General features: G+C 50.0%; 1 protein-coding gene across 3 annotated transcripts in view; it reads left to right on the forward strand.

Moving 5' to 3' along the window:
• LOC111149088 (KIAA0232 ortholog) overlaps positions 1-24,826 on the forward strand; it is a 56,533-nt gene that overhangs the window by 24,804 nt on the left and 6,903 nt on the right. For all 3 annotated transcript variants that reach the window (XM_022506002.1, XM_022506003.1, XM_022506001.1), the window contains exons 4-7: positions 9,508-9,574; positions 10,692-10,773; positions 12,908-16,187; positions 22,500-22,608. In XM_022506002.1, the coding sequence (XP_022361710.1) occupies positions 9,508-9,574; positions 10,692-10,773; positions 12,908-16,187; positions 22,500-22,608 (3,538 nt within the window). The remainder of the gene's footprint in view (positions 1-9,507; positions 9,575-10,691; positions 10,774-12,907; positions 16,188-22,499; positions 22,609-24,826) is intronic.

Consider the following 24,826-nt stretch of genomic DNA (forward strand, 5'->3'; position numbering starts at 1 on the left):
TTCTCCTAGCCTAACACAAGACTCCCCTGCCTCATGGAGTACAGTACTCCGCTGATGAGTACAGGTGCCTTCTCCTAGCCTAACCAAGACTCCCTTGCCTCGTGGCACTCACATCTGGTTCATCCTCGCTCAGCGTGGTGTGTGCTGGAAAGGATTTGGTGTGAAGCAGGAACAGTGCAGGCAGAGGAGAGTGGTTCTTTCCTTTGTTGCTTTGGGAAAAATGCTTTCCTTTGCTGGGAAGTCAAAGGGGGTATTTTTGTTTTCAAGCCCAGTGAAGTCGTCCGATTTGTTCTTCTCATTTTATAGAAAATTGTTGCATTTCTTTTTCCTAATGATGGCTTTTAATCTTACCAAATGAAAATGAGCCAGGTAAGTGAATGTGCAAGGCATGTATCAGGAGCTGCGGTCATGCTTGGAAATGGAGGAAGAGGAAGTAGGACATTCTGGAGCCCCACGGCCTTTCTCCGAGTGCCTGCTGCTGTGTGTGCATCAGCACAGAGTCCTTCAGCCAGCGCTCCAGCTGGCTCAGCACGACTCAGGGAGTCCATGGAAAGAACTGGAAAAAAAATCCCTCTTTCCTTATGGCCTGTAACTATAGAAAGAGATCACTGTTGATGTTCATGAACTGTAGGCTCTGTGTCCCTAGGCTTTTCTTTCTAGAATCTGTCTGGCAGCTTCAGTGAAAATAAAGGTACAAAGAGGTCCTAGCTAGGAAATTAGAATGCAGAAGTTTTGTTTTCTGTTTTGGCCACAGTGAATGTTCGCATATGGGTATGGTGTTCATTCCCTAAATACTGAGGATGGTGACATCTGTGGTGCTGGGCTTTGCTTTCCCACCCAGTCACTGCCAGCTGACCAGAATCCAAAAGTCTACAATCCAGTTAAAATGTTCCTGACATAACTACACGACAGCAACATAAATGAGGCTGTTGTATTAGGTGGGTAGGTAGGGGTGCTGGTACGTGTTCTGCATGGGGTCTTTTCTCCTGATATCTGTGTGTGTGTGCATGTGTGACTGTGCCAGGGACTGGGCTAGTTGTTTCTGTAAAAGCGTCCACAGCCTCAGACTTCCCTGGGTCGTTTCAGGAGGATGGAGGATGGTGGACTTCCCTGACTCCACTTTATATACTTGGGAAGTGACGCTTTGTCTCCTCCCGCTCTCTCCCTGCAGCAGGTTGTGCCCCCACATCACAGCACATCTCTTTGACCTGCTCAGCCCAATATTTTGTCTAAGAGATGTCACTGAAACAGTAGGAAACTTCGTTATGTCAAATTTCATGTTAGACATTGAATAAAGTTTGGCAACCCCCGCGAAGACTCTGGGCAGTTGGTATCAAGACACACACACACACACACACACACACACACACAGACACACACACACACACACACACACCCAGGAGTTTGTGACCCTTGTGGGCTTTGCTGTTGGTGAGGCCCGGCCCAAGCTGCCCTTGCGGATGGCCTTCATTTGCACCCACGAGTGACCCCACTTCCCGGGCACCTGTCTGCTCCAGCATGTTTGCATTGGCTCTGCTTGGGTTGTGCCAGGCGTGGCCCCCATGCCCTGCAGGTGGCTGGTTTCGTCAAGGGACGCTCTCCTGAGTGGTTTCTGTCATTCGAGGACGGGGCGTGTGCCTGATGTCCCCTATATCCAGACCTTGTCTTGTCCTGTTTTAGTGTTGGAGTTTGCTGACTTGTATTTTGGAATCCTCAGATTTCCTTGGTTCTGTTTTCTCAGTCCCCAGAATTGGAGCTTTTTATATTGTTTGTTTTTGTTTTTGTTTTTGTTTTTCATTTTAATGAGTGATATTTCTGCTTATTCTAATGGGGCTACTGAAAGCTGCTTCGCAGCTGGTGTGTCGTTGCCCAGTTTGGGCGTTCGTGGAAGGCGAGGCGCCGCACCGGACCCCTGTCTAGGGAGTGAGTTAGGCTCGAGGTGATAACTTGGTGAGGTTTGGGAAGTAGAGCTGCTGGTCAGCCTGGGCAGTTGCCTGGCCTGAGGCTGTCACAGAGCCTCGCAGGGGCTTGTGGCCATGGCTTGTGTGCCCGCAGTGCCTGCAGCCCCCCAGCAAAAGCGCGTTGCGCATCCTCGTATCTGAGTTGGTGGTGTTTCTGTGCTGTCCAGGGCCACATGTACCAAAGCTGTTTTCCCTGGTGGTCTACTGTGGAAGTCAGCTTTGATAGTATATATTGATTGTGTCTTTGCATGCTGACTTTTGACCGTAACTCATTCTGGACGATAATAGCATCAAAACAGTGATAAGTAACACTTAGGGGGGTTCTGAACATTGCAAGCAGTGAGGCTGTGCTGAGTCTGTAGGCCAGACCGCCGAGGAGCTGGTCAGTGGTCTCTAAAGCTGAGTGCGCTCCCGGTGGCTGTGCTGTCACAACTGGCCCCGGCCCCTCCCACGCGGCCTCTGCCTTACCCCGGGTTCCATGGAGGGGAGGCATTCAAGGACACCTGTAGGCCTTTGGGAGGATTTGGCTTTTCCTCTGGGAAGTGGTGAAGTGTTGGTGAGTCTGGAGCAGAGGCTAGTGTAACCTGACGTCTCTGCTGCTAGGACCCTGTGGACTGCTGCACTGACAGGGGGCCGACTCTGAGAAAGTGGCGGTCTGGAAGGGAGAGGACCACGAGAATTAGTGGGATTCTAAATGCATTTTGAAGGTAGAGCTGACAGGACTTGATTTGGGGTGGAGAAAAGGGAGGATTTGGGGAGGGATAGCTATGGTGTTTGGTCTGAGCCGCTGCAAGAATACAGTTTTCAGGGATGCCTGGCTGGGAGGTTCAGTCGCTTGAGCATCTGACTCTTGATTTCAGCTCAGGCCATGATCTCAGGGTTGGGACATCAAGCCCTGCATGGGACTCTGCGCTCAGCAGGAGTCTGCTGGGGCTCCTCTCCCTCTGCCACTCCCCCTGCTCACGTGCTCACTCTCTCAGATCTTTTTATTTTAAAGATTTTATGTATTTGTCAGAGAGCAAACAATCAGGGAGAGCATCAGAGTGAGAGGGAGAGGCAGTCTCCCTGCTGAGCAGGGAGCCTGACCGCTGGCCTTGATCCCAGGACCCCGAGTTCATGATCTGAGCCGGAGGCAGGTGCTTCACCATCTGAGCCACGCAGGTGCCTCTCAAATAAATCTTCAAAAAAAAAAAATTCGATTTTCATTTCTGAGGACAGGAAATTAGGGGAAAGACACAAATCTGTGGGTGGAGGTATGAATAGAGCTTTGAACATGAGCTTGGTGGGAAGAAGGCCACGTGGAGACTGGGAAAGGACAGTTGGGTGTGAGGGGGTTTCCGCTGCTGCTGCATGGTTTGGAGGGAGGTGGAGTAACAGACCGATGGCTTGTCTGTGTGTCTGCCCAGACCCGGAGAGCTCATGTCTCTAGGGCCAAGGAGGAAGCTGAGTGAGTAGGACAGTAGAGAGCATGAGGCCTGCCAGGCACAGGCTTGTCTCCACACTCACTGGTTGTAACTGTGGCAGGTGCGGGCCTGATGGGGCTAGGTCTTCTGATCTCTCTTTGGAAAAGGTAGGAAATTGTGGTTTTTACAAGAGAGTCCTGAATATCAAATGTCGAGAAGTGAGGGTATGGAAAGGGAAGAAATGGGAGCTGCTATAAATCTGTGGCAGGGGTAGGGGGCGGGAGGGCCAGCAGGCAACCTGTGAGGGTGGTGGCGTGGGTCGTGAATCCGACTGGGTGCTTGAGGGGGCTGTTGCCCCCTCCCCGCCCCCAGCCACAGATGAGGCAGAGTGGAGTTACCTTTTTCGAAGCCTTTGTGAATCACGTTATTTGATCGTTACTTGTAACAGACGCTGCCATCCTCTACTTCTTAGGACAAATTATAACTGCTTTTTGTCCATCTTTCTAAGAAGATGTGGGTCTTGTCCTCCCTGGCATGTGGTAGGCATTTGGTAGTACCCAGTGGGTATTTCTCTGCTCCCCTCTACCGTATTCTGGAGAGCAGGTGTAACGAGCTGGAAGCAGCCACGGGGTGGCTTCTTGTAGCTCTTCCGGTGGTCAAGGATGGGAGTGAGTCTCAGCCCTCGTGCAGGTGCCTTGGCAGAAACAACTTTTTGTTTGGGTTTTTGTTTTTGTTTTTTTTTCCCCTAAATCTTTGAATGGCTGTAGGCCAGAGATGTCTGTTCTGTCTGCATAGCGCGTGCCCCATCCTCCACTTCCTACTGCATCACAGCTAGCCACGGCACGTGTTTCTGTTCCTTCCCTGGCCACTGAGGCATGAGCCTGGGAACCCTGGTATCGATTCTCTGTTGTCTCACTTGATACCCTTTTGTTTATTGGCTTAACCTTAACTTAGTTCTGCATTTTAAAAAGGCTTTTAAAATGGAAGTGATTCTTTACAGTTTATCATCATCAGTAGGTTTCCTGCCACTCGTCTTACAATTCTGCTTTAGAAATTCCAAGTGTGAGGGGTGCCTGGGTGGCTCAGTCAGTTAAGCGTCCAACTCTTGTTTTCAGCTCAGGTTGTGATCTCAGGGCTGTGAGACTGAGGCCTTCATGGGGCTGGCTCTGCTCTGGGCATGGAACCTGTTTAAGATTCTCCCTCTCAAAAAAAAAAAAAAAAAAAGATTCTCCCTCTCCCCCCCCCCCCAACCCCCCAGCTTGTGAGTGCACTCTCTCACTGTCTCTCTAAAAAAAGGGGGAGGGGGCCACCTGGGTGGCTCGTGGGTTAAGCCTCTGCCTTAGGCTCAGGTCGTGATCCCAGCGTCTTGGGATTGAGCCCCATACTGGCCTCCCTGCTCTGCGGGAAGCCTGCTTCTCTCTCTCCCATTCCCTCTCTCGCTGTGTCTCTCTCTGTCTAATAAATAAATAAAATCTTTAAAAAAATAAAAAATAAAAATCTGAGATCTGAAAAATTATAAACGAGTTCTGTCCATGTGCAGGGTATGGGTATTTGGAAGTGTGTACCTTGGTTATTGGTGCCTGACCAAGTACTCCAAAGCTTAATGACTTACACTGATAGCTGTTTTCACTTCCTCACAGCAGTGTGGGTCAGCTAGGGCTCAGCTGGGAGGTTCTGTTGCTGGTCTTGTGTGGGGTCTTAATGCTCTTGAAATCATATGGCAGCTGGGACTGGAAGATCCAAGATTGCTCTCCTCACTTGTCTCGTGTTTCTGCGGGGATCACTAGCTGTGACCTCTGTGTGGCTAGTACAGGCCCCTGTACAGGCAGGTGGAACCCAGGAGGTAGCAGTTCAGGAGCCCATGCATCACACCCGCTGGTGTCTCACTGTGGGCAGAACCTCTGGTGGGCGGGGTGCCAGGAGATGTGGCTCATCGGGGTCCCCAAAGTGCTAGGCTTTCCCAGCCCTGATATGTACTTTCTGGAGTGATGGAACCAGGCAGGACACCAGGCACCCAAGATGAGATGAGACACCTTAATGGAAATTGCAGAGTAAAAGTCAACAAATTGACGGGTGAATGAATCCCGGTCCCTTTCTTCTGTCCAGCTGCCGTGGTGCTGCAGGTCAGCGGTGCTGTGAAGAAGAGACATTCAGGGGACAAAATAATGTCTTCAGTTCTAAACATGTAACAGAAATGAAGATGCTTAATAGAAGGGTTGGCAGGAAGAGAGGAGGGACACCCCCAGTAAGTAGCACAGGAGCACTGCGGGAGTGGTGGGCAGGAGAGAAGTTGGGGCTGGTGTAGGAAATGCAGTAACAGCCTACAGGACGTGCATCAGCCCTGGTGTCATCATTTTCCTGGTGTGGAAAGCCACGGTCACGTGGTGAGCCCTGGGATGACGTGCAGACCAGGTCTTTTTGACTCATGCGTTCCTGCGTGTGAATGGAACACTCGTGTGTCCTTTTCGTTAGTGACCCCAGGGTTGGGGTGGGAGTGCCTACCCAGCAGTTAGGGAGTATCTGGTTCAAATGATCTCTCCATAGAAGATGAAGCTTTGAGATGGAGAGATAGCGATAGAAAGCTTTGAATGTGGAGAGGAGAGATAATGGACTGAGTGTGATTGCCTTTGTTTCCCTCATGTTGAGAAGGATGTGCAGTGTGGAGAGGATGGAGAAGGACTGAGCATGTTGTGGGAAGAGAGCACATAAAAGAATTTCTCAGAAGCAGTAGGACAGTAGCTGCTGCATCCGACTGTGGCTTGGATTCCAGGGGCACAGCTGTGTCTGCTGCTCTACCTATGGGCTCGGCGAGGGAATCTGGTCGTGCCGGGGCCCCGGATTCTGGCAGAATCCAGGGAACTTGGGGTGACCTGGGTCAGGTTAATTATCTTTCTTACTCCTCCAACGTCCAACTCAAAGCAGAGCAAAATTTAAAGGCATTTTAGAAGCAGTGAATCCAATCCATTAATGAGATTTTGGAAAATGGAAAGCATACACAAAGTCTAGAAATGGCACCAACATTGGTGCCTCACAGGCACATCCTCCTAATTCGCCCTCGCGGGCCTCGAGGGGAAGGTGTAGTGTCCTCGGCTTCCCAGGTAGAACAGCACGCACCCTGCCACCCAGTGGGTACGAGGCAGGGTGGGAATTCAGACCCTGCCCCTGGGACCCCAGGGCCAAATACATGCTACTCAGCCATCTTGTCTGAGCGGCAGGCACTGTTCCTGTGTCCGCTCTGGGAGGACAGGGCCCTGTCTCTCCCGGGGTCACGCCTGGCCCCGTGCTCATGACCGTCTGCTGACCAAGCGAGCGCTAACCCCGTGGGTGCCTTTGCACGTGGACACAAGCCAGTCTTCGTGTGTGCTCCCCTGGGTCCGGATTTGGAGGACAGTTGCTTGCGGCTTGGCATGCTCTTGTTTTTTGGTGGGGGTGGGGGTGGGTGCAGCATTTTTACGTGTTCATTTGACGCTGGGCAGTGACCGTTAGGTGATACTGCTTGAAAAAGCAGTTCATGAGTTCAGTGCTAGAACGGTTTTCACCCGCAGCATGTTGTTCCTACAGGTGTCACTGTTACTTTATTCCCTTTTTTCTTTTAAGATTTTATTTATTTATTTATTTATTTGGGAGAGAGAAAGGAGCAGAAGGAGAGGGACAAGCAAACGCGGGGCTCAATCTCATGATCCTGAGACACGACCCAAGCCAAAACCAAGAGTCAGATGCTTAACTGACCGAGCCACCCAGATGCCCCTGATTTACTTTATTTCTTAAGATCCGGTAGGCTCGGGGCGCCTGGGTGGCTCAGTGGGTTAAGCCTCTGCCTTTGGCTCAGGTCATGATCTCAGGGTCCTGGGATCGAGTCCCACATCCGGCTGTCTGCTCAGCAGGGAGCCTGTTTTCCCGCCCCCCGCCTTCCTCTCTGGCTACTTGTGCGCGCGTGCTCTCTCTTTCTCTATCAAATAAATAAATAAAACTTAAAAAAAATTAAAAAGATCTGGTAGACTCTCTGTGTTCTTGATTGTCTTCAGGATATGCTATACTATGGAAATATTAAAATAGCTAATGGTTTATATCATAATTGGGAAAGTAAATGGCATTTCTCATTCACAGCACCAGATTAACCCAGCAGAATGCCTGCTGGGAGATGACCGGGTACAGTGCTGCTTGGGGTACCCCTTTTTGTGTCTCAGTTCACAGTTATAGCCCCACCATCAAATGATTATGTGTAATCTAAGTAGGCTGCTGCAGGAGTCCGGGAAGGAAGGCAGAAGCCCTGGTGGGGAGCGCTGGCCTTTCTGTGCAGAGTTAAGAAGTAAGCTCACTGTTTTTTTTGCCCTTCATATACAAGAGCAAATAGATCTACTTCCACACTGCATTACGGCCCAGAAACAACTCAGCTGGAGAGATGTGTGGATGCAATTTCCCAGACAAAGCATGAAACATAGTATCTCATCCCTTCGTTCTCATGATTTTCCCCAGACACTGTGGAACAGCTGGCAGGCACCGCAGGGCCCCAAACGGGGCTGAGCAGGCCATCCCTGGAGGCTCTGCCTTCCTCCCTGGAGCCTGGCACCAGGTTTAGAAACACGGTGACATAGGCTTGCTGTACTGAGCAGCGTGCAGCAGGTGGCGTGTCAGCTGACTCCGGGCTAGGTTCGTAGTCTGGAGGGAATGCAATAAAACAGCCACGTCGAGCACACCTTGCGCGCTATGGTAAGCCGAGGCTTTCTGATGGAATTGTGGCGGCCAAGCAGGGTCTGTGACTAACATTTGCTGCGGGGTTTCTGAGTGGTTTTAAGGGCAGGATGGCTCTTCTGTGGCCCATTTCCCTGTCACCCTCTGGCCTGTCTCCCCGATAAAAGCTGTGGTCTGCCGTGGATAGGATGTAACTGTCCGTGTCTACCGTTAACCATTCCCTCTGTGCTCTGTTTCTTGCTGTTCAAATTGGAGCTATGCGCTTTCTTGTTTAGGATATCTCTGAGACTTGTGCTGAGTCATTTTGAGTTGAGTGAATGGGGAAAAGTTCTATTTTTAGCCCCTCCAGGCCCCAGGAAGGCAGCCGCTTGAGCAGAGTCACGGGCACCTGTCCGGGTCGGCCCACCTAAGACAGACTCACTTCCAGTTTAAACACGACTTTGACCACTGAATAAAGGGCCTCAGAAATGCATTTGCTCCTCTCGTACCCTGTGAAGGAATTTTCTTTCTTCCTTGAGAAAGGGAAAATTGTTGAAGTTGGAAAGTCTACATAGTGGAAGATTATTTGTTCGTGCCTGTTTCCAGTATTCATTTTTCTTTCAACTTTGGCTCTTTTGGTTATCCTCCCCATTTCAGGCTCTTGCGCGTGGTGTCCTCAGCGCCCACCCCCCACCCCGTGTGGAGCCTAATACCCTGTTCGTGACCTTTCAGAGAACACAAAGCTTTCACGCTCATGCACGGCTTTGAATGCTGTGCACTTCTCTTTCTGTTGCTGTCACCAGTGTTCGCTTCAAAAAAGAAAACACTGGCCTTCTTTTCTCTAGACTGTAAGCTCCTAGAGGAACCACATGAGATTTCTGTGATTTTTCCTCCTGTGTGTTGAATCTGGTACAGAGCCTTGCTCACATAGGTACCGAGTATTGTTCTGGCTGGTGACTGATTTCTAGCCATGCGATAGGTACGAGGGTATGTCGGCTGCACGGCAGTGAGATGCTAACCCCCCAGGAAGACCAGCCGTCCTGGGAGCCATATTAATGTTTGCACATTGTATCAGTAAGCCATTGACTGTACTCAGTTAATAAAATATGTATGCTCAATCAGAGCAGCAAACCTGGAGTGTTTCAGCTCTCATGTACTTTATTTATTTATTTTAAAGATTTTATTTATTTGACAGAGAGCATAGCAGCGGGAGAGCAGCAGGCAGTGGGAGAGGGAGAAGCAGGCTCTCCAAGCAGGGAGCCCGATGTGGGGCCCGATCCCACGACCCTGGGATCATGACCTGAGCTGAAGCAGATACTTGACAACTGAGCCACCAGGCAACCCTCTCGTGGGGTTTAAATATTACTAACATATTTCATTTAGAACATGGGAGATTGGTCAAACCTTTGTATGAAAATAAGCATGTCCAAGGGCCTGGCAATGAAGTAACATGTATTTTTGTTGTCACGCAGAGCTCTGGCATCGAGACTTTAGTGGAGGAGCTCTGCTCCAGACTGAAGGACCTTCAGAGCAAGCAAGGTGAGTGTAGCCTCCAGAGCCCATCCGCACGCAGTAAGCTGTGGGCCCCGAGGGGTTTGATTCCAGAGGCACTAGAGTCAGCCAGAGACAGACAGAAGGAAGTTCGTCTTCGTGTTCAGTGTGTCGCCTTGCCAGCGTCACGCTGTGCCTTCAGCTGTTAGGGCTTCCGGGTCACCCTTAGCAGTCACTTGTGGATAGATCCCCGCTCAAAGGAGTATATTAATTCACAGGTGCCCTTGTTGGGGGCGGGGGCTGGGGGGCATGTTTTGTTTCCCCTTCACATGGAAGCATGGGGATCAGGAGTAATATTTTCTCTTTCCCACCCTGGCCTCCCTGTTGGCATCTGCCTGTTGACATCAAGGCCTCCAGAGGTGTTGTCTCTATTTTAGGTTTGAAAGGAACTTCTGCCTTGACTTGGGTTTTTTTGGAAAGGCAGTCTTGAAGCTCATAAAGGTCATTTTGACGCATGAAGCCTCATAGCTTTTTGTGGATACTTTTCTGCAAGCGCTTGGAATGAGAGCTGCATATTGAGGTCAAGGGTCTTGGTTTCATTGTCCTCTTCATGGCCATTTTTGCTGCCTGCCAAGCCTTGAGCCTTGCTGAAGAGTTTGTTTGTAACTGAAGGGCTTCCCAAGGGCTGAGCTGAGAGCTCGGCCCTTTGTTTTAGTTGACTCCACAGCCCTTGCTTACCTAGATGGTTGGAACAGAGAGCTGATTATAATGGGCTTTCTTTACAGAGTAGTGTCAGTCCAACATGAGTCCATACAGAATCCATGGGTGCAGAATTTTGTGAGGATCTCAACAGATGTTTTCTCCGTCTGGCAAAATTAATAGAGGATTTTAGTCTTTAATCTGGTGCCTCTGGAGCACTCAGTCAGCGATGAGACAGACAGCTATTCCCTCGCAGCCCACCGTTAGTGTGGTTAAGCTGGAGAATTCCGTCTGGGGCTGTGAAGAAATGGATTTTTATTAGAAAGACAGATGGGTATAGAGTTCTTTTTCAGCCATAAAGTCTATATAAGTTCTGATTAAAGTTACTTGAGAAACTTAAAAAAAAACAGGAGCATTTATTAACTAGATATAAGACATATCTTTCTGAATTTTTTTTTCGTAACAGAAGAGAAGATTCACAAAAAGTTAGAGGGGTCTCCCTCTCCAGAGGCAGAATTATCCCCTACAGCAAAGGATCAAGTGGAAATGTATGTAAGATTGTATTCAGTAATAAAGTGTGCATTTGTTAAAATCAGACTATAACTGCTGCGTGGTTTACAGTTTTTGTTCATTGTCTTGTATTTGGTTCCGTATTTGATAATTCAGGAAACACTCATTGAGCATTTACTGTGTTTGACACAGAATTCAGATGTGAATAAAATGGTCCTGTGCTTAGGACAGAATCAGTACTTGTGAGATGAATGAATGGAACAAGCGAGGTTATTATTTACAGTCCATTCGCATACTGTCACTCCAGTGCCTGGAGGCGGCTATGAGAAAATACGGGCATCCGTGTTTTACATACAAGGAGACCACGTTTCTCCGGCTGATTACAGAGGAATGTGGGCAAGTCATTGACCCTGTCAAGCTTGTTTCCTGAAGATACTCTTTGCAGCTTTTTTGTAAATAGTTAGTAAAAATGGCTGCACTATAAGCAGAACTTCCTTCTTATATGTTTTATTGAATCTTCTGAACTTCTCGAACTTAAGGTGAACATAGCTTTTCCTGGCTGGTAGGGACCTGCGCTGTCCCGCGTAGTCTCCGTAAGCTGCGTGTGGCTATGTAGCACTTGATATGTGGCTACTACAAATTGAGATGTGCTTTAGGTGTAAGATTCTCATCAGATTTCACAGACTTGGTTAAAAAAAAAAAAAAAAAGAATGTAAAATACTCCGTTAATATTTTTAAATATCCTATGATGAGTGCTGTGAAGTGTGTAAGCCTGATGATTCACAGACGTGTAAACCCAGGGCTAATAGTACATTATATGTTAATATTAAAAAAATACTTTTAAATCTCAATTACATGCTGAAATAATGTTATGGATGTATTTGGTTAAGTAAAATACATAATTGAATTCAGTTTCACCTTTTTTTCTTACACTTTTAATGTGACTTCTAGGACATTAAGAATTCCATGTGAGGCTCACCATGTATGTCTGTTAGACAGCTCTGGTAGATGCTGGAAAGGAGAATCAAATATAGGCCCTTTGAAAACATGGCCTTTTATCACTTGGTGTATGACCTTGACTGTTGCCTCCAGAATGACAGTCCCCTTGGTAGGCAGCCTGACTCCAGGTTCTTGCTTTGGCAGTCTGTCTTGCTCTGAAATCTGCGATGGCTACCAGCTTCTTGGCAAATTGGAAACAAGTTCTTGTTTTCAATCTCTCTAAAAGCAGCCTCCCCGGCTTTTCCTGCAGTCACTGGTCTCCTCGGATCTTGTGTCCGCACACGGGCGCCCATGCCTCACGAGTAGTGGCCCTAAGCTCCGTTTCCGGAGCATCCAGGCTCTGCTGTGGGCCACTTGTCCTCAGGGTTCTCAGCTGCACCAGCATCCTCTTTTTTGACCACTTGAACACCCTGCATAATCCCACCTGTTTTCTGAGGGCCTCATGAGAACCCTCATGGGGACCGACAACCACGTAATATTCCAGCTCCTCTTGTACATTAATTCCTTCACTTCTCCCAGCTCTGTGAGGCAGCTAGTAGTATTCCCTGTATCTCACAGGCCACAGAGAGGTTGTGTCACGGGCCTGAGGTCACACAGCTGCTCAGGGTGGAGTCAGGGTTCACAGTCGGGGAGCGCGGCTTCAGAGCACATGCTCTCGGCTCTCAGCTCCTTCTGTTTCCCCTGCTCCCAGTGGCCTCGGGAGGTAAGTCCTGTCCTCATCAGTGTGCAGCTGAGAATGTTGATCGACACATCAGATAATGAGCTGAAAGTCACATGTGTAGTAACTGACGTGAGCTGAGATGCAAGTGCAGGCATTTCTTCTCAAGGTGACGTTCTTTCCACCATATTGCATTTGTCCTTTGTGACTCCTCAATTAAAATGACAACTTTAAAGATAAGAACTGTCCTCTTCCCTATTTTCTAAATATTTCTAAATTAGTGCCAACCTCAGTGCTGAACATAAAGGTGCTTGATACACGGGACTAAACATAAAGTATATTTTACTGTATTATTCAAATTTTTTTTTTTTTTTTTTTAAGTTTTAGTCTGTGGATGACGTAAATGTTGACTGTTAAAGTGAAATACCCCGTCGCCCCACCTGGGAGGGAATGTTGTTTTGCTCTATCTTGTACATCTAAATGCCTGCTTTTGAACTCTGTCCTCTGTTTTTCAGGTACTATGAAGCATTTCCGCCACTGTCTGAGAAACCAGTTTGCCTACAGGAGATCATGACTGTGTGGAACAAGTCTAAAGTCTGTTCTTACTCTAGCCCTTCTTCATCATCCACAGCCCCAGCAGCTAGCACAGACACATCCTCCCCCAAGGACTGCAACAGCGAAGGCGAAGTCAGCAAGGAAAGAAGCAATGAAGCGCCAGGCACCGTACACACGAAAATCCAGAGCAGAAGTAAAAGTGAGAAGGAGAACAAATTCAGTAATGGCACAATGGAAGAAAAGCCTGCTTTGTACAAAAAGCAGATCCGACATAAACCTGAAGGAAAGATTCGCCCTCGCTCTTGGTCTTCTGGCTCGAGTGAAGCAGGCTCAAGTTCAAGTGGTCATCAGGGAGAACTAAAAGCATCCGTGAAGTGTGTGAAAGTCAGACACAAGACCCGAGAGATTCGCAACAAGAAAGGGCGGAATGGGCCAAGCAGGCTCTCGCTGAAGACTGGCGACAAGGCTGAGAGGGGCATGCATGCGGGGGGGAGCGGAGGTGGGGGAGCCCCCATCAAGCCGCTGTGCCGGCGCGGGAAGAGGCCCTTGAAGGACCCGGGGAGAAGAGACGCCGGCAGCGCGGAAGGAAGAGATCTGTCCCTGGAGAGCAGAAACGACAGAGAATATAAAGAGGAACCACTGTGGTACACTGAACCGATTGCTGAGTATTTCGTTCCTTTGAGCAGAAAAAGTAAACTGGAGACCACGTACCGAAACCGACAGGATACGAGTGATCTGACGTCAGAGGCGGTGGAAGAGTTGTCAGAATCTGTGCACGGTCTTTGTATCAGCAACAATAATATTCATAAAACATACCTCGCAGCAGGTACTTTCATTGATGGTCATTTTGTAGAAATGCCTGCGGTTATCAATGAGGATATTGACCTCACTGGGACCTCGTTCTGTTCTCTCCCAGAGGACAACAAGTATCTGGATGATATTCATCTATCAGAATTAACACACTTCTATGAAGTGGATATTGATCAATCCATGTTGGATCCTGGTGCCTCAGAAACAATGCAAGGAGAAAGTCGGATTTTGAATATGATTCGACAAAAAAGCAAAGAGAAAACGGATTTTGAGGCAGAATGTTGCATAGTGTTAGATGGAATGGAGTTGCAAGGGGAACGTGCAATATGGACAGATTCCACCAGCACTGTGGGTGCCGAGGGATTCTTCCTGCAAGACCTGGGCAACCTGGCTCAGTTTTGGGAGTGCTGTTCATCCAGCTCGGGCGATGCCGACGGAGAGAGTTTCGGCGGAGACTCTCCAGTTAGACTCTCTCCGATCTTGGACAGCACAGCACTCAGTCCGCATTTGCTTGCTGGCAATCAGGAGCTCTTTTCAGATATTAATGAAGGATCTGGCATAAACTCGTGTTTTTCAGTGTTTGAAGTGCAATGCAGTAATTCTGTTCTACCATTTTCGTTTGAAACTCTCAACTTGGGAAATGAAAATACGGATTCTAGTGCTAATATGCTTGGGAAAACCCAGTCTAGATTGCTAATATGGACCAAAAATAGTGCCTTTGAAGAAAATGAACACTGTTCTAATCTTTCAACAAGAACTTGTAGCCCATGGTCCCATTCAGAAGAAACACGTTCAGACAACGAGACATTAAATATTCAGTTTGAAGAGTCCACTCAGTTTAATGCAGAAGATATTAATTATGTAGTTCCTAGAGTCTCGTCAAATTATGTAGATGAAGAACTTCTAGATTTTTTGCAAGATGAAACTTGCCAGCAAAACAGAACATTAGGAGAAATTCCTACCTTAGTTTTCAAAAAAAAATCGAAACTAGAATCTGTCTGTGGTATTCAGCTCGAACAAAAGACAGAACACAAAACCGTGGAAACTGCCCGAGGGGGTGGCGAGAGTGGTCCACGTGGTGGCGGCTACAGCTCAGGGGTTATTAAAGACATTTGGACAAAGATGGTAGACGGGGGATCTGCCGCGCCGGTGGACATGGATAGAGTTGACGAGGAGTTGTTCCCAACAGACGTCGGTAACTACTGCTGCTGCCTGGACGCCGAGGCTGAGGCTGAGAGCCTGCGGGAGCCCCACAAGGCCGTGCAGAGGTCCGAGTATCGTCTGTGGGAGGGGCAGAAGGAGAGCCTGGAGAAGAGAGCGTTCGTTTCTGGGGCGCCCTCGAAGGTGGACGGGGGCGACTACACTACACCCTCTAAACCCTGGGACGTGGCCCCAGACAAAGAGAACACGTTCATTCTCGGTGGAGTTTACGGAGAACTCAAGACCTTCAGCAGCGATGGGGAGTGGGCAGTCGTGCCGCCCAGTCACACCAAGGGAAGCCTGTTACAGTGTGCGGCTTCCGACGTCGTGACCATAGCTGGTACGGACGTCTTCATGACCCCAGGAAACAGCTTCGCTCCCGGTCACAGGCAGCTGTGGAAGCCCTTCATGTCATTCGAACAGAGTGATCAGCCGAGGAGTGGGGAAAATGGATTAAATAAGGGATTTTCTTTTATCTTCCATGAAGACTTACTAGGAGCTTGTGGTAACTTTCAGGTTGAGGATCCTGGGCTGGAATATTCCTTCTCGTCCTTTGACTTAAGCAATCCATTCTCGCAAGTTCTTCATGTGGAGTGTTCGTTTGAACCCGAGGGGATTGCCTCTTTCAGCCCTAGTTTCAAACCGAAGTCAATCCTCTGCTCTGATTCAGACAGCGAAGTTTTTCACCCCAGAATCTGTGGCGTTGACAGAACACAGTACCGGGCGATTCGGATCTCTCCTCGGACTCACTTCCGCCCCATTTCTGCATCCGAGCTGTCCCCGGGAGGAGGAAGTGAGTCAGAATTTGAATCTGAGAAAGATGAAGCAAATATTCCCATTCCTTCTCAGGTTGATACATTTGAAGATCCACAGGCAGATCTCCAACCACTGGAAGAAGATGCCGAGAAAGAAGGCCATTACTATGGAAAATCAGAGCTGGAGTCTGGAAAATTCCTCCCCAGGTTAAAAAAATCTGGCATGGAAAAGAGTGCTCAGACATCACTGGATTCTCAGGAGGAATCAGCTGGGATTCTGCCAGTGGGGAAGCAGGATCAGTGTTTGGAATGTAGCATGAATGAATCTCTGGAAATTGCTTTAGAAAGTTCAGAAGCTAATTGTAAAATAATGGCACAATGTGAGGAAGAAATTAATAATTTTTGCAGTTGCAAAGCAGGTTGTCAGTTTCCTGCTTACGAAGATAATCCGGTTTCTTCGGGACAGCTGGAAGAGGTAGGTGGTTGTCTGTGTGTGCTGGTGCTTGATCGAAGTTGTTAACTGGACTCGAATGCAGGAGCAGCCGGATCAAGCAGTGGAAGATAGGGTGAAAGTATTGGGAAATTAACTTCAGCGTCTTAAAACTTACATGCTTATGATTTTACGTCAGGACTTAAAATGGGTTTGATATTTATAAATTGGAACTAGACCGTAGACCTCTTCTGCAGAGAAAAGACATTTTTAAATTATAAGATAGTAAGAGTCTGTCTTAATACGCACGTACTGTGCTTCAAACCGAGTACCCTGGCCTTCTGGCCTTCGAAGCGGACGGATCACAAAGTGGCTGTTCACCCTGAGGAAGGCCCCATGCTCTTCGGAAGCAGAGACAGAGGGCCTCTTTGAGGTAGCAACCCATCTCACAGTCCCCGAAACACAGATTGGTTTAGGACTTAGGTTTTACACGTAAAATAAGTTACATCTGTGTGGAGTTCCTTCAAACAGATGGTGGTACGTGTAAAAACCCCCAGTCCCTGTGCATCAGAAGAGCCGCTATGGGACCTACAGAGCTGAGACCCGCTGTGTACCAAGGGTACCGTCCTAAAGCGCTGCAATTCACACGTTAAAATGGGGCCAATGGTGGTAGTTTTGTGAATGGGAGTCATTGTACCCTCTGACGACTTCTGAGACGTGGTTTGAGGTTAAATGGAGTGTGCTGGAACTATCACTGAAGGTGCTAATCTGTTTCACAGAAAAGCCCAGCAATCTGCCCATTTCTCAGCCCATACTCGATCAGCAGTGCCTGGCCTCTGTCCAGGAGCAGCTTAGTGAAAAGACAGTTGGAGGTGCTTGGAAGTCATGCTGCCTATGGCCGGAGAGTAGCTGAATGTCCTCTCTCCTCTCCACCCCGGTGCTCGTTCCCCCCACCTCTACTGCTGCTAACTGCTCCCCAGACAGCGAGGCTCTCTTCAGTCCGTCCCCCCTTCTGACCCGCATCCTAATTCCTCCTCTCTCCCCTTCCCCGCCCCCTCCCACATCAGAACTAATGCCTCCCTTCTCTTTTCACGCACTGTGCCTCTTTTCCTGTTGCAGTGCCCGTTTCATGAGTCATCATGTACTTTCTCTCGTTGGGTTATAAGCTCCTAATGGAAACAGACTGTGCCTTCGTCGCTTGAGGGGCCAAGTGCCTGGGGGTCCTGAGTGCGTGTGGTGGGAGGAAGCCCCACAGACGACTCAAGGGTCGCTGCTCCGAGGAGCCTGCCCAGAGACCTTCGGGGGGGGGCGTCATGCACTGGGTCCCGCTGAGACACAAGCCGAGCTGCCAGGAATGGGAAGCAGTCGTGTTGTTAGCCTTCACCTGTTTGTTTGTTGTCCCTGCTTTGTAGCCTTGAATATTCCTTTGTGTACCTTTGTATTTCACCTGGTTCCAAATTGGAAAGAAGGAAAAAGAGGGAAGAAGCGAGATTCTACATCATACTAGTGCCATATTCCTTCACTTTCTAGTGTGTTGATGGATTTATGTGTTATCAGAATTCCAGGTTGTCTTGGAAGGTCTCAGCGGCTAGAATGGGACGCAGGGACGTTGTGGGGTTGTCAGCCAGCGGCCTGCTCCCATCAGCCCCAGGCTCTGGGCATCGGTGCTCCAGTGTAGAGCTGGATGGGGCTCACGTCCTGAGAGCCTGAGCGGAAGGGACCAGAGTGACGATGGTGTCTGACTTGCCACTCTCACACCGCCTGGGCAGTCCAGGCGGGCTCCAACCAGAGTCGTCTTCCCCCTTTTCCTGAGAAAGGGCGGTCTGGGAGCCCTGTGGTAAAGGTCACTAGTGCAAGGCCACCTGGCTCAGAGCAAGTGGACCAAAATGTAGGAACTCTAGGGGCGCCTGGCGGGTGCAGTTGGCAGAGCCTTAACCCTTGTTTGCAGGGTCGTGAGTTCGCAAGCCCCATTAGGTGTGGGGTTTACTTGAAAAGAGAAAACGTAGAATGTAGGAATTTTGATAGAATTGGTGTCCAGAAGCATGGGTTCTTTTCAAAAACTTAGTTCAGTCAGTACAGCAAACATTTTCTGAATACCCGTTACATGGTGTCATGTACAAACAGGTCCCCGTCCTCACACTGGAAGAAGTCAGTCTAGTTACAAAGACTGCTTTGGAAGTAGTCATTTACTTCAACTGAAGTAGGTCATTGATCACCTGGTTTTAATGCAGACGTTACGGGAGGGGGTGTGTACCTCGAACAGGGCGTTCCCGTGGCAGCTGCAAGCTTGCGTCCCAGCACGGCTTTCCAAGGCTGTTTATGTGTGTAGAGGCAAAGATACATCCACATATGTTTCCTCTTCTGTTTTTCTTCTCGGAGAAATGGCACTTTATTGTAATCAGCCTTTTTTATTTTCTGTGTCCTGTTCCACTGTATGGACAGATGTACTAGGGTTTATCGAGCCAGTTCCTTACATTTCAGGGCATCTGGGCAGAAGTAGTTGAAGGGAGAAGTGGGGGGAGGTGGCGTGGTGGAGGTGACCGCAGGCGGCCTCGGGAGCCCAAGGAAGCCGTCTCAACAGTGAGCATGAGTGTGAGCGCAAGCATGGAGGGACGCTCGTGGCGCACACCTGGGGTGGCTCACACCTGGGGTTGCACACATCCTGGGGCAGGAGGGTGAGGAGGCGGTAGGGCACTCGAGGCAGAGGGATCAGCATCAGCAAAGGCGAGGGGGTATCGGCCAGCGGTCAGTTCTTGGCTTCTGAAATACAAAATGGGAGGTGAGGAGCAGCACAGTGTGTCTCCCATGTCTGTCTGTGCGTAAGTTTGTGGTGTAAGGGTTCTCCTCGTCACTGACCTGTTGCCACTGTAGCGCCACATGTCCAGGAGCACAGAAGAGCAGCAGAAAGCTTGGGCTGCCCTCCGGAGTTTGCAGTCCAGTCCCGGGGAGAAGGCCGTTTTGCCCACAGACAATTTGCAGTGGCATCAGAAGGCTCTGATGAGTGGAGGAGGTAGGGGACCCATCCTTGGGGTATGGCACCTGGCCCTGTGCCCACTCTGCCCTGGCACCATTATCCCAGTGAATGCCCACAGTGACCTTCTGTGATGGGTTTCTGTCCCCCTCCCCGGACTGTGAAGGCCACATAGGCCCAGAGGGGTGGAGTCCCTGCCCCTGAGCCCACCGTCAGGGACAGAGCCTGAGTTCTTTGCTCTGCTTTGCCACGCAGCGTCTCTCATTGGTCTCAGTGGCCCTCTGCAGCTCTTCATCTACATGGGCTGGCTTTTCCTTTTGTGACCCAGGTGGGTGGGAGCGGACTGTGGGTGAGGGGCACTTCTCTGTGCTCTTCCCAGAGTAGAACTCAAAGAGGAACAGCAGGGATCTTTGTCTTCCCAGACCCAGGAGGACTTAGTAAGAGTGCAGAGAGGTGCCCCCTACCCAGCTTCCAGCTTCTAAAGACTTTCTTAGTATCCTGTCTTTGCTAGAAAACATTACTGGTCAGGCTTTCTGGCTTAAATTGTCTTCTCTGTTACTTCACGGTTTCATTCATCATTGAGTATTTTTGGGGAGCACGCCCTGTCTGAGTGCTGGCCTGGGTGTGGGGGACCAGCACAGAGCACTGCCCTGGCTGGGTCACATTCAGCGACAGCCCGTGGCCTGTCACTCAGTGCCGCATCTGGAGAGGGCGGAGAGCTGGCTCAGGCTGCAGTGCAGTGGGGCGCCTGGAGGACTGGGCACAAGAAGCCGGAGCTCAGGGCTGGCTTCTCGGTGAAGGTGCCCTCTGAAGACAGGCTGGCAGGTGAGAAAGGGAGCCAAGCAGCTGTCGGAGGAGAGGGAGAGAGGCACAGGGACAGCGGAGACCAGCCCGCCCACGGCTGTGGCCTCGTCTGGTTTCCTTCCCTCCATTCCCTGTCAGCCAGAAACGGAATCGTGCATCCAGAAGAGGCTATTTAAGCAAAGCATGGTCATTGCTGCTGTGCAACAATGTCCTAAGATGATGCATGTTCATCAGGGGGTTACTCAGTGTAGCACAGAACAGGACAGAGAACTCTGCCTTGGGAACTGACTTTCAAGGGGAGGATGCAGAAAATTTCCTAAAACTAGAGCAGAAACTGGCATGACTTGAACAGGTTGGGGGCAGAGGGGGTGGGGGACGGTGGGCCACATAATGGGGGACCTGCGTCGGGGGAGAGCCTTTCCTTCAGGCTAGCAGACTCGAGCATCCACTTTGTGCAGGCCCTGTGCTGGAGACACACAGACAATCAAGGCATGGGCTCTGCCCTAACGGGCTTCCTGCCTTTCCCGCTCTACTCTTGTCTAGCCTCCTCTCGTTCACGCTGACCTCTCCGGCCTGCTCTCCCAGCCATCTCCCACACCCTGCAGTGAGTTCTCTCTCCCTCCCTTGCTTACCCTTGCCCCGACTCCCACGGTCTTGGGACGGGGTCGCACGAGTAAACGCTAATTGTTGCACAGCTGCTGGGGACATTTTCTTCTGCAGGTGGAAACTTGCTGCCTCCAAATCCGTCTGCCTGCAGTGGTGCCTTGGGGAGGAGGGCAGCTCTTCTGTCCAGGGAGCCCTCTTGCTCCTCCCAGATAGTGAGAGTAGATGCGCCTTGGAGAGAAGGCCTTTCTGGAAAGGTCTAGGGGTTTTGTGAATTATACACCAAATGCAGTTAATGTCCTTGAACTAGCCATAGACCTTGGCTGTTGTGGCTTTGTTTGCATGAAGCTGAGTCTTGTCCTGTGTACGTAACAGAGGGGTGCTGACTACTGTTGTTGGAGGAAGCTGGGGGAAAACGCAGTGAAGTTAACTGGCCACGCTGGGTACACGGTACCATTTTCCTTCAGTGTCTCACTTAAGAATATTTCTTTCTGCAAAATTATGTGAAGTGAAAAAAAATAAAGGTTTGAGGTATTTCCTGTTAGTTAAATAATAAACTCATTGAATCAAAAAGTCTTTTACCCGTAAGACAGTTCACATGTAAGAGAAAAGCAAAGTCCTGTCAGAGGACTGACAGTCATTGTTTGCTAAGAGCACTCAGGTTTTAAGCTTGAACACATGGTGAGAATGTTTTCTGAAGCAGGGGCGCAGACGGGGGTCTACAGGCCTTCTTTGGCTTGAGTCCCAGCGTCCTCTGGTTCTCAGCAAAGCACATAATGGAGTTAAAAAGCCATGGAAGTTGGTAATTCTCTCTCTTCAGTTTCTTTCATCCCATGCTGTCATCTTTGACTTCTTCCTGCCGAGTGTGTGAAGAAGAGGGTCCTCTCTCTTCCCTGGAGTGTCTCATACCAGTGGACACTTAGGGCCGCCCTTTTATTTCCCTGCATTTCCCAAATCTAGAAATTTGCCTAGTCTGGGATATTAATTGGGGATATTTTGCCTTGGAAGGGTTTTGTCATGTCTGGTTTGTTTTTTTTGTTTTTGTTTTTGTTTTTTTACTTTTTTTTTTTAAGATTTTATTTATTTATTTGACAGAGATCACAGGTGGGCAGAGAGGAGGAAGCAGGCTCCCCACTGAGCAGAGAACCTGATGCAGGGCTCAATTCCAGGACCCTGGGATCATGACCAGAGCTGAAGGCAGAGGCTTTAGCCCACTGAGCCACCCAGGCTCCCCTTGTCCTGTTTTTTAAAGAGATCTTCATTCTCACTTCCACCATCTTTCTTAAGAAAAACTTCCTTTATATGTTATGAACACGTTTTTTTTTTTTTTTTTTTTTAAAGATCTTATTTGAGAGAGAGAGAGAGAGAGCATGAGTATGGGGTAGGGGCAGAGGGAGAAGTAGACTCCCCGCTGAGCAGGGAGCCCAGTGCGGGGCTTAATCCTGGGACTCTGGGATTGTGACCTGAGCCTCCCAGGTGCCCCAACCCTGAGGCCTTTTGAATTTACCTCGTTGGGGCACCCAGCTGGCTCAGTCAGTGGAGGATGTGACTCTTGATCTCAGGGTTGTGAGTTTGAAACCCACATTGGGTATAGAGATTACTTAAAAGTAACATCTAAAGGGGCACCTGGGTGGCTCAGTGGTTTAAACCTCTGCCTTCGGCTTGGGTCATGATCTCAGGGTTCTGGGATCGAGCCCCGCATCGGGCTCTCTGCTCAGCGGGGAGCCTGCTTCCCTCTCTCTCTCTGCCTGCCTCTCTGCCTACTTATGATCTCTCTCTGTCAAATAAATAAATTCTTAAAAAAAAAAAAAAAAAGTAACATCTAAAAAAATAAATAAATTCACCTGGTCTAGAACAATATTAAAAAATTCATCAGTTTAAAAATCCTGGATTTGTAGTTTCTAGTTAATAATGTTTGAATTTTCTCCTTTATCCTGAAAGTTTGTAAACTTTTTTTCATATTTGTTTAACCTAAACAGTTTCCCGTATTGAACACTGATGTTCAAGGAATGAATAGGAGTCAAGAAAAGCAAACCTGGTGGGAAAAAGCCTTGTACTCTCCTCTCTTTCCTGCGTCAGAGTGTGAAGGTAAGGAGGCCTGTGTTAGGTCATTGGTTCATCATTTGGATTCTCGTCATTGAGAACAACACATTCTTTCACTGCGCCAGGCACTTACCGGGAGGCTTCTGGGTGGTGGCATTGTCAGGCCCCAGGGACGCAGAGATGAGTGAGGACTGCAGCCCGCCCTTAGCCTAAGGTGGGGAAAGGCATGGAAATGCATAAAAGCAGGTCTGGCCTTTACCAAGGCCTGTTCAAGATCTCTGTGAATCCTGGGGGAATCACCTATGGGGGGATCTTCAGGAAGCCGCCCAGGTGGGGAAGGTGGGGGAGGGCAGACCCCGTGAAAGGGTCAGCTTGCAGGAGGGTAAGAGGGTCTCTGGGCCCAGTGGTCCCAAGTGGGCCCAGCTGGGTGGTAGCTGAGGCCAGAAGGGCAGGCAGGGAAGAAGCCTGGCTGGAGGTGCGGGAGTACCGCTGGTATGAGTGGAGTGTGGTGTGCAGGAAGGGACGGCCACTGAGAAGACAGCAAATTGGAGGCTGTCAGGTCCATGTGTGTTTTAGGACAGTACTCGCAGCAGAGTGGAGAAGGGGTAGAATAGCTCTGGTACCAGCTGGGGTTCTGGGCCCCTGGTACTGGCTGTCAGGGAGGCCCAGGTCAAGGCCTGGCCTCAGGCCCTACTACCCCTGTAGGGAGGACAGCATGAAGAGGTCTCAGTCGAGGACTCCAGGGCCTCAGGAGTGACCCTGTGAGGTGTGAGCAGCAGGAGGGGGTGGAGGGGCACCTGCAGGGGGCAGACGGAGCAGGAGTACATTGGGTGAAGGGGATTTGGGTCTGGGAGCCTCCTGGGAGGACATGCCTGGCAGCCATGAAAACTCCGCAAGCCTTGGGGGTAGTGAGGGCTGCGGAGGGCATGCCGTCGGCCCCGGGCTGCCGTGGGCTATGCCATCCAACAGTCTCTGCCATCGGAGCTGGAAGTGGCACATACCCCATTGGTTAGTATTCACACGTGCACGTGTCCGTCGTGTCTTCCGGTTCATGTAATGACCGTGGAGCCCGTGGCGCCGCTCACTGCCTGCCGTGCCTGGCTCGGTCCAGCGCTCGGGCCGCCAGCGCTGGCCTCCCTCTGCAGCCTGGCCTTCACCAATGGTGGGGGTGCTGTTTGTTTCTCTCTGTGCTGTGAGCCCCTGAACGCCCTCGCCAGAGCCTGCCTTCCTTCTTCCCAGAGGTTCGCTGGGTCAGAAAGAGCACAAGGCGGAGTCTTCATTTTTAGCATCTTTATTTAACTGCATTTATTAGAGAGCGGTCATTCCACTTCTGAGCTAGTATCTGGGCCGCCTTCTCTGGTTTACAGTGCTCCCAGGCTTTCCTTTGACGTAGGCCCCACCGTAGCTTTGGGAGGCGGCAGCACTAGTTTACAGATGAGGAGGCGCTGAGACTCAGGTCTGACGGTTTGTCCAGAATCCTGCACTAACCGGCAAGCTCAGGCTCGCATCCAGACCGTCTTCCCTCGGTGCCCAGGGAGGCGCCAGGGTCAGGGGAGCCCAGATCTGGCCGTGACATAGATCCATTCCGTGCACCGCGAGTGTCCAGTCGCCGGTGAGTTTAACAGGAATGCAGCTAAGGGAGGCCCAGTGCCCCAGAGTGGTGCAGCCAGACGGAAGGAAGTGGCAGTAGGCAGCGCTGGGGGTCCAGAAGACCAGTCCCTGTGGGGGTTTAGGATGGCTCTCAGATGCTGAGTTCAAGCTTCATTAGTGTGTCAAGGGCGTCTTGGCAGCCTTAGTCTGGTTTCTTGTCATTAGTTAGGAGTCAGTCCTGACCTTTAGCCTGGGCCCTTAAGGGATGGTTAGGGCACGGCGCTTGTCTCTGAAGTGACAGAGAGACTCTCAGTGGGTAGGTAATGGCCACCAGGCTTGGGAATGACTTTCGCCTCACAGCTATGCATTAAATGCCTGCGCAGGTGCCTTGTCACCGTGACATGACCAGCCTCACTCTTGTGGCCTGTGGGGTGGGGGCGAGCTGTCTCAGGAGCAGGTTGGCCAGGAAAATGGGGAGCCTCTTGCCTTCTCAGCAGGAGTGATTGGAGTCTCTTGTAGCCTGGCTGGGGGTTAATAACAAGCCCCCCGAGTCCGGGGTGACCTGGCAGCTCCCAGCCCCCCCGGAGAGGAGGGGGATCATCTGTTTTTACGGTAAGGCAGGAGGTGGAGACTCGGAGTCAGCCAGCTGATCGAGGCACCCTGCTGCTGGGGC

This window comes from Enhydra lutris, unplaced genomic scaffold (assembly GCF_002288905.1).
Source record: "Enhydra lutris kenyoni isolate GAN:26980312 unplaced genomic scaffold, ASM228890v2 scaffoldscaffold21, whole genome shotgun sequence".
NCBI lineage: Eukaryota > Metazoa > Chordata > Mammalia > Carnivora > Mustelidae > Enhydra > Enhydra lutris.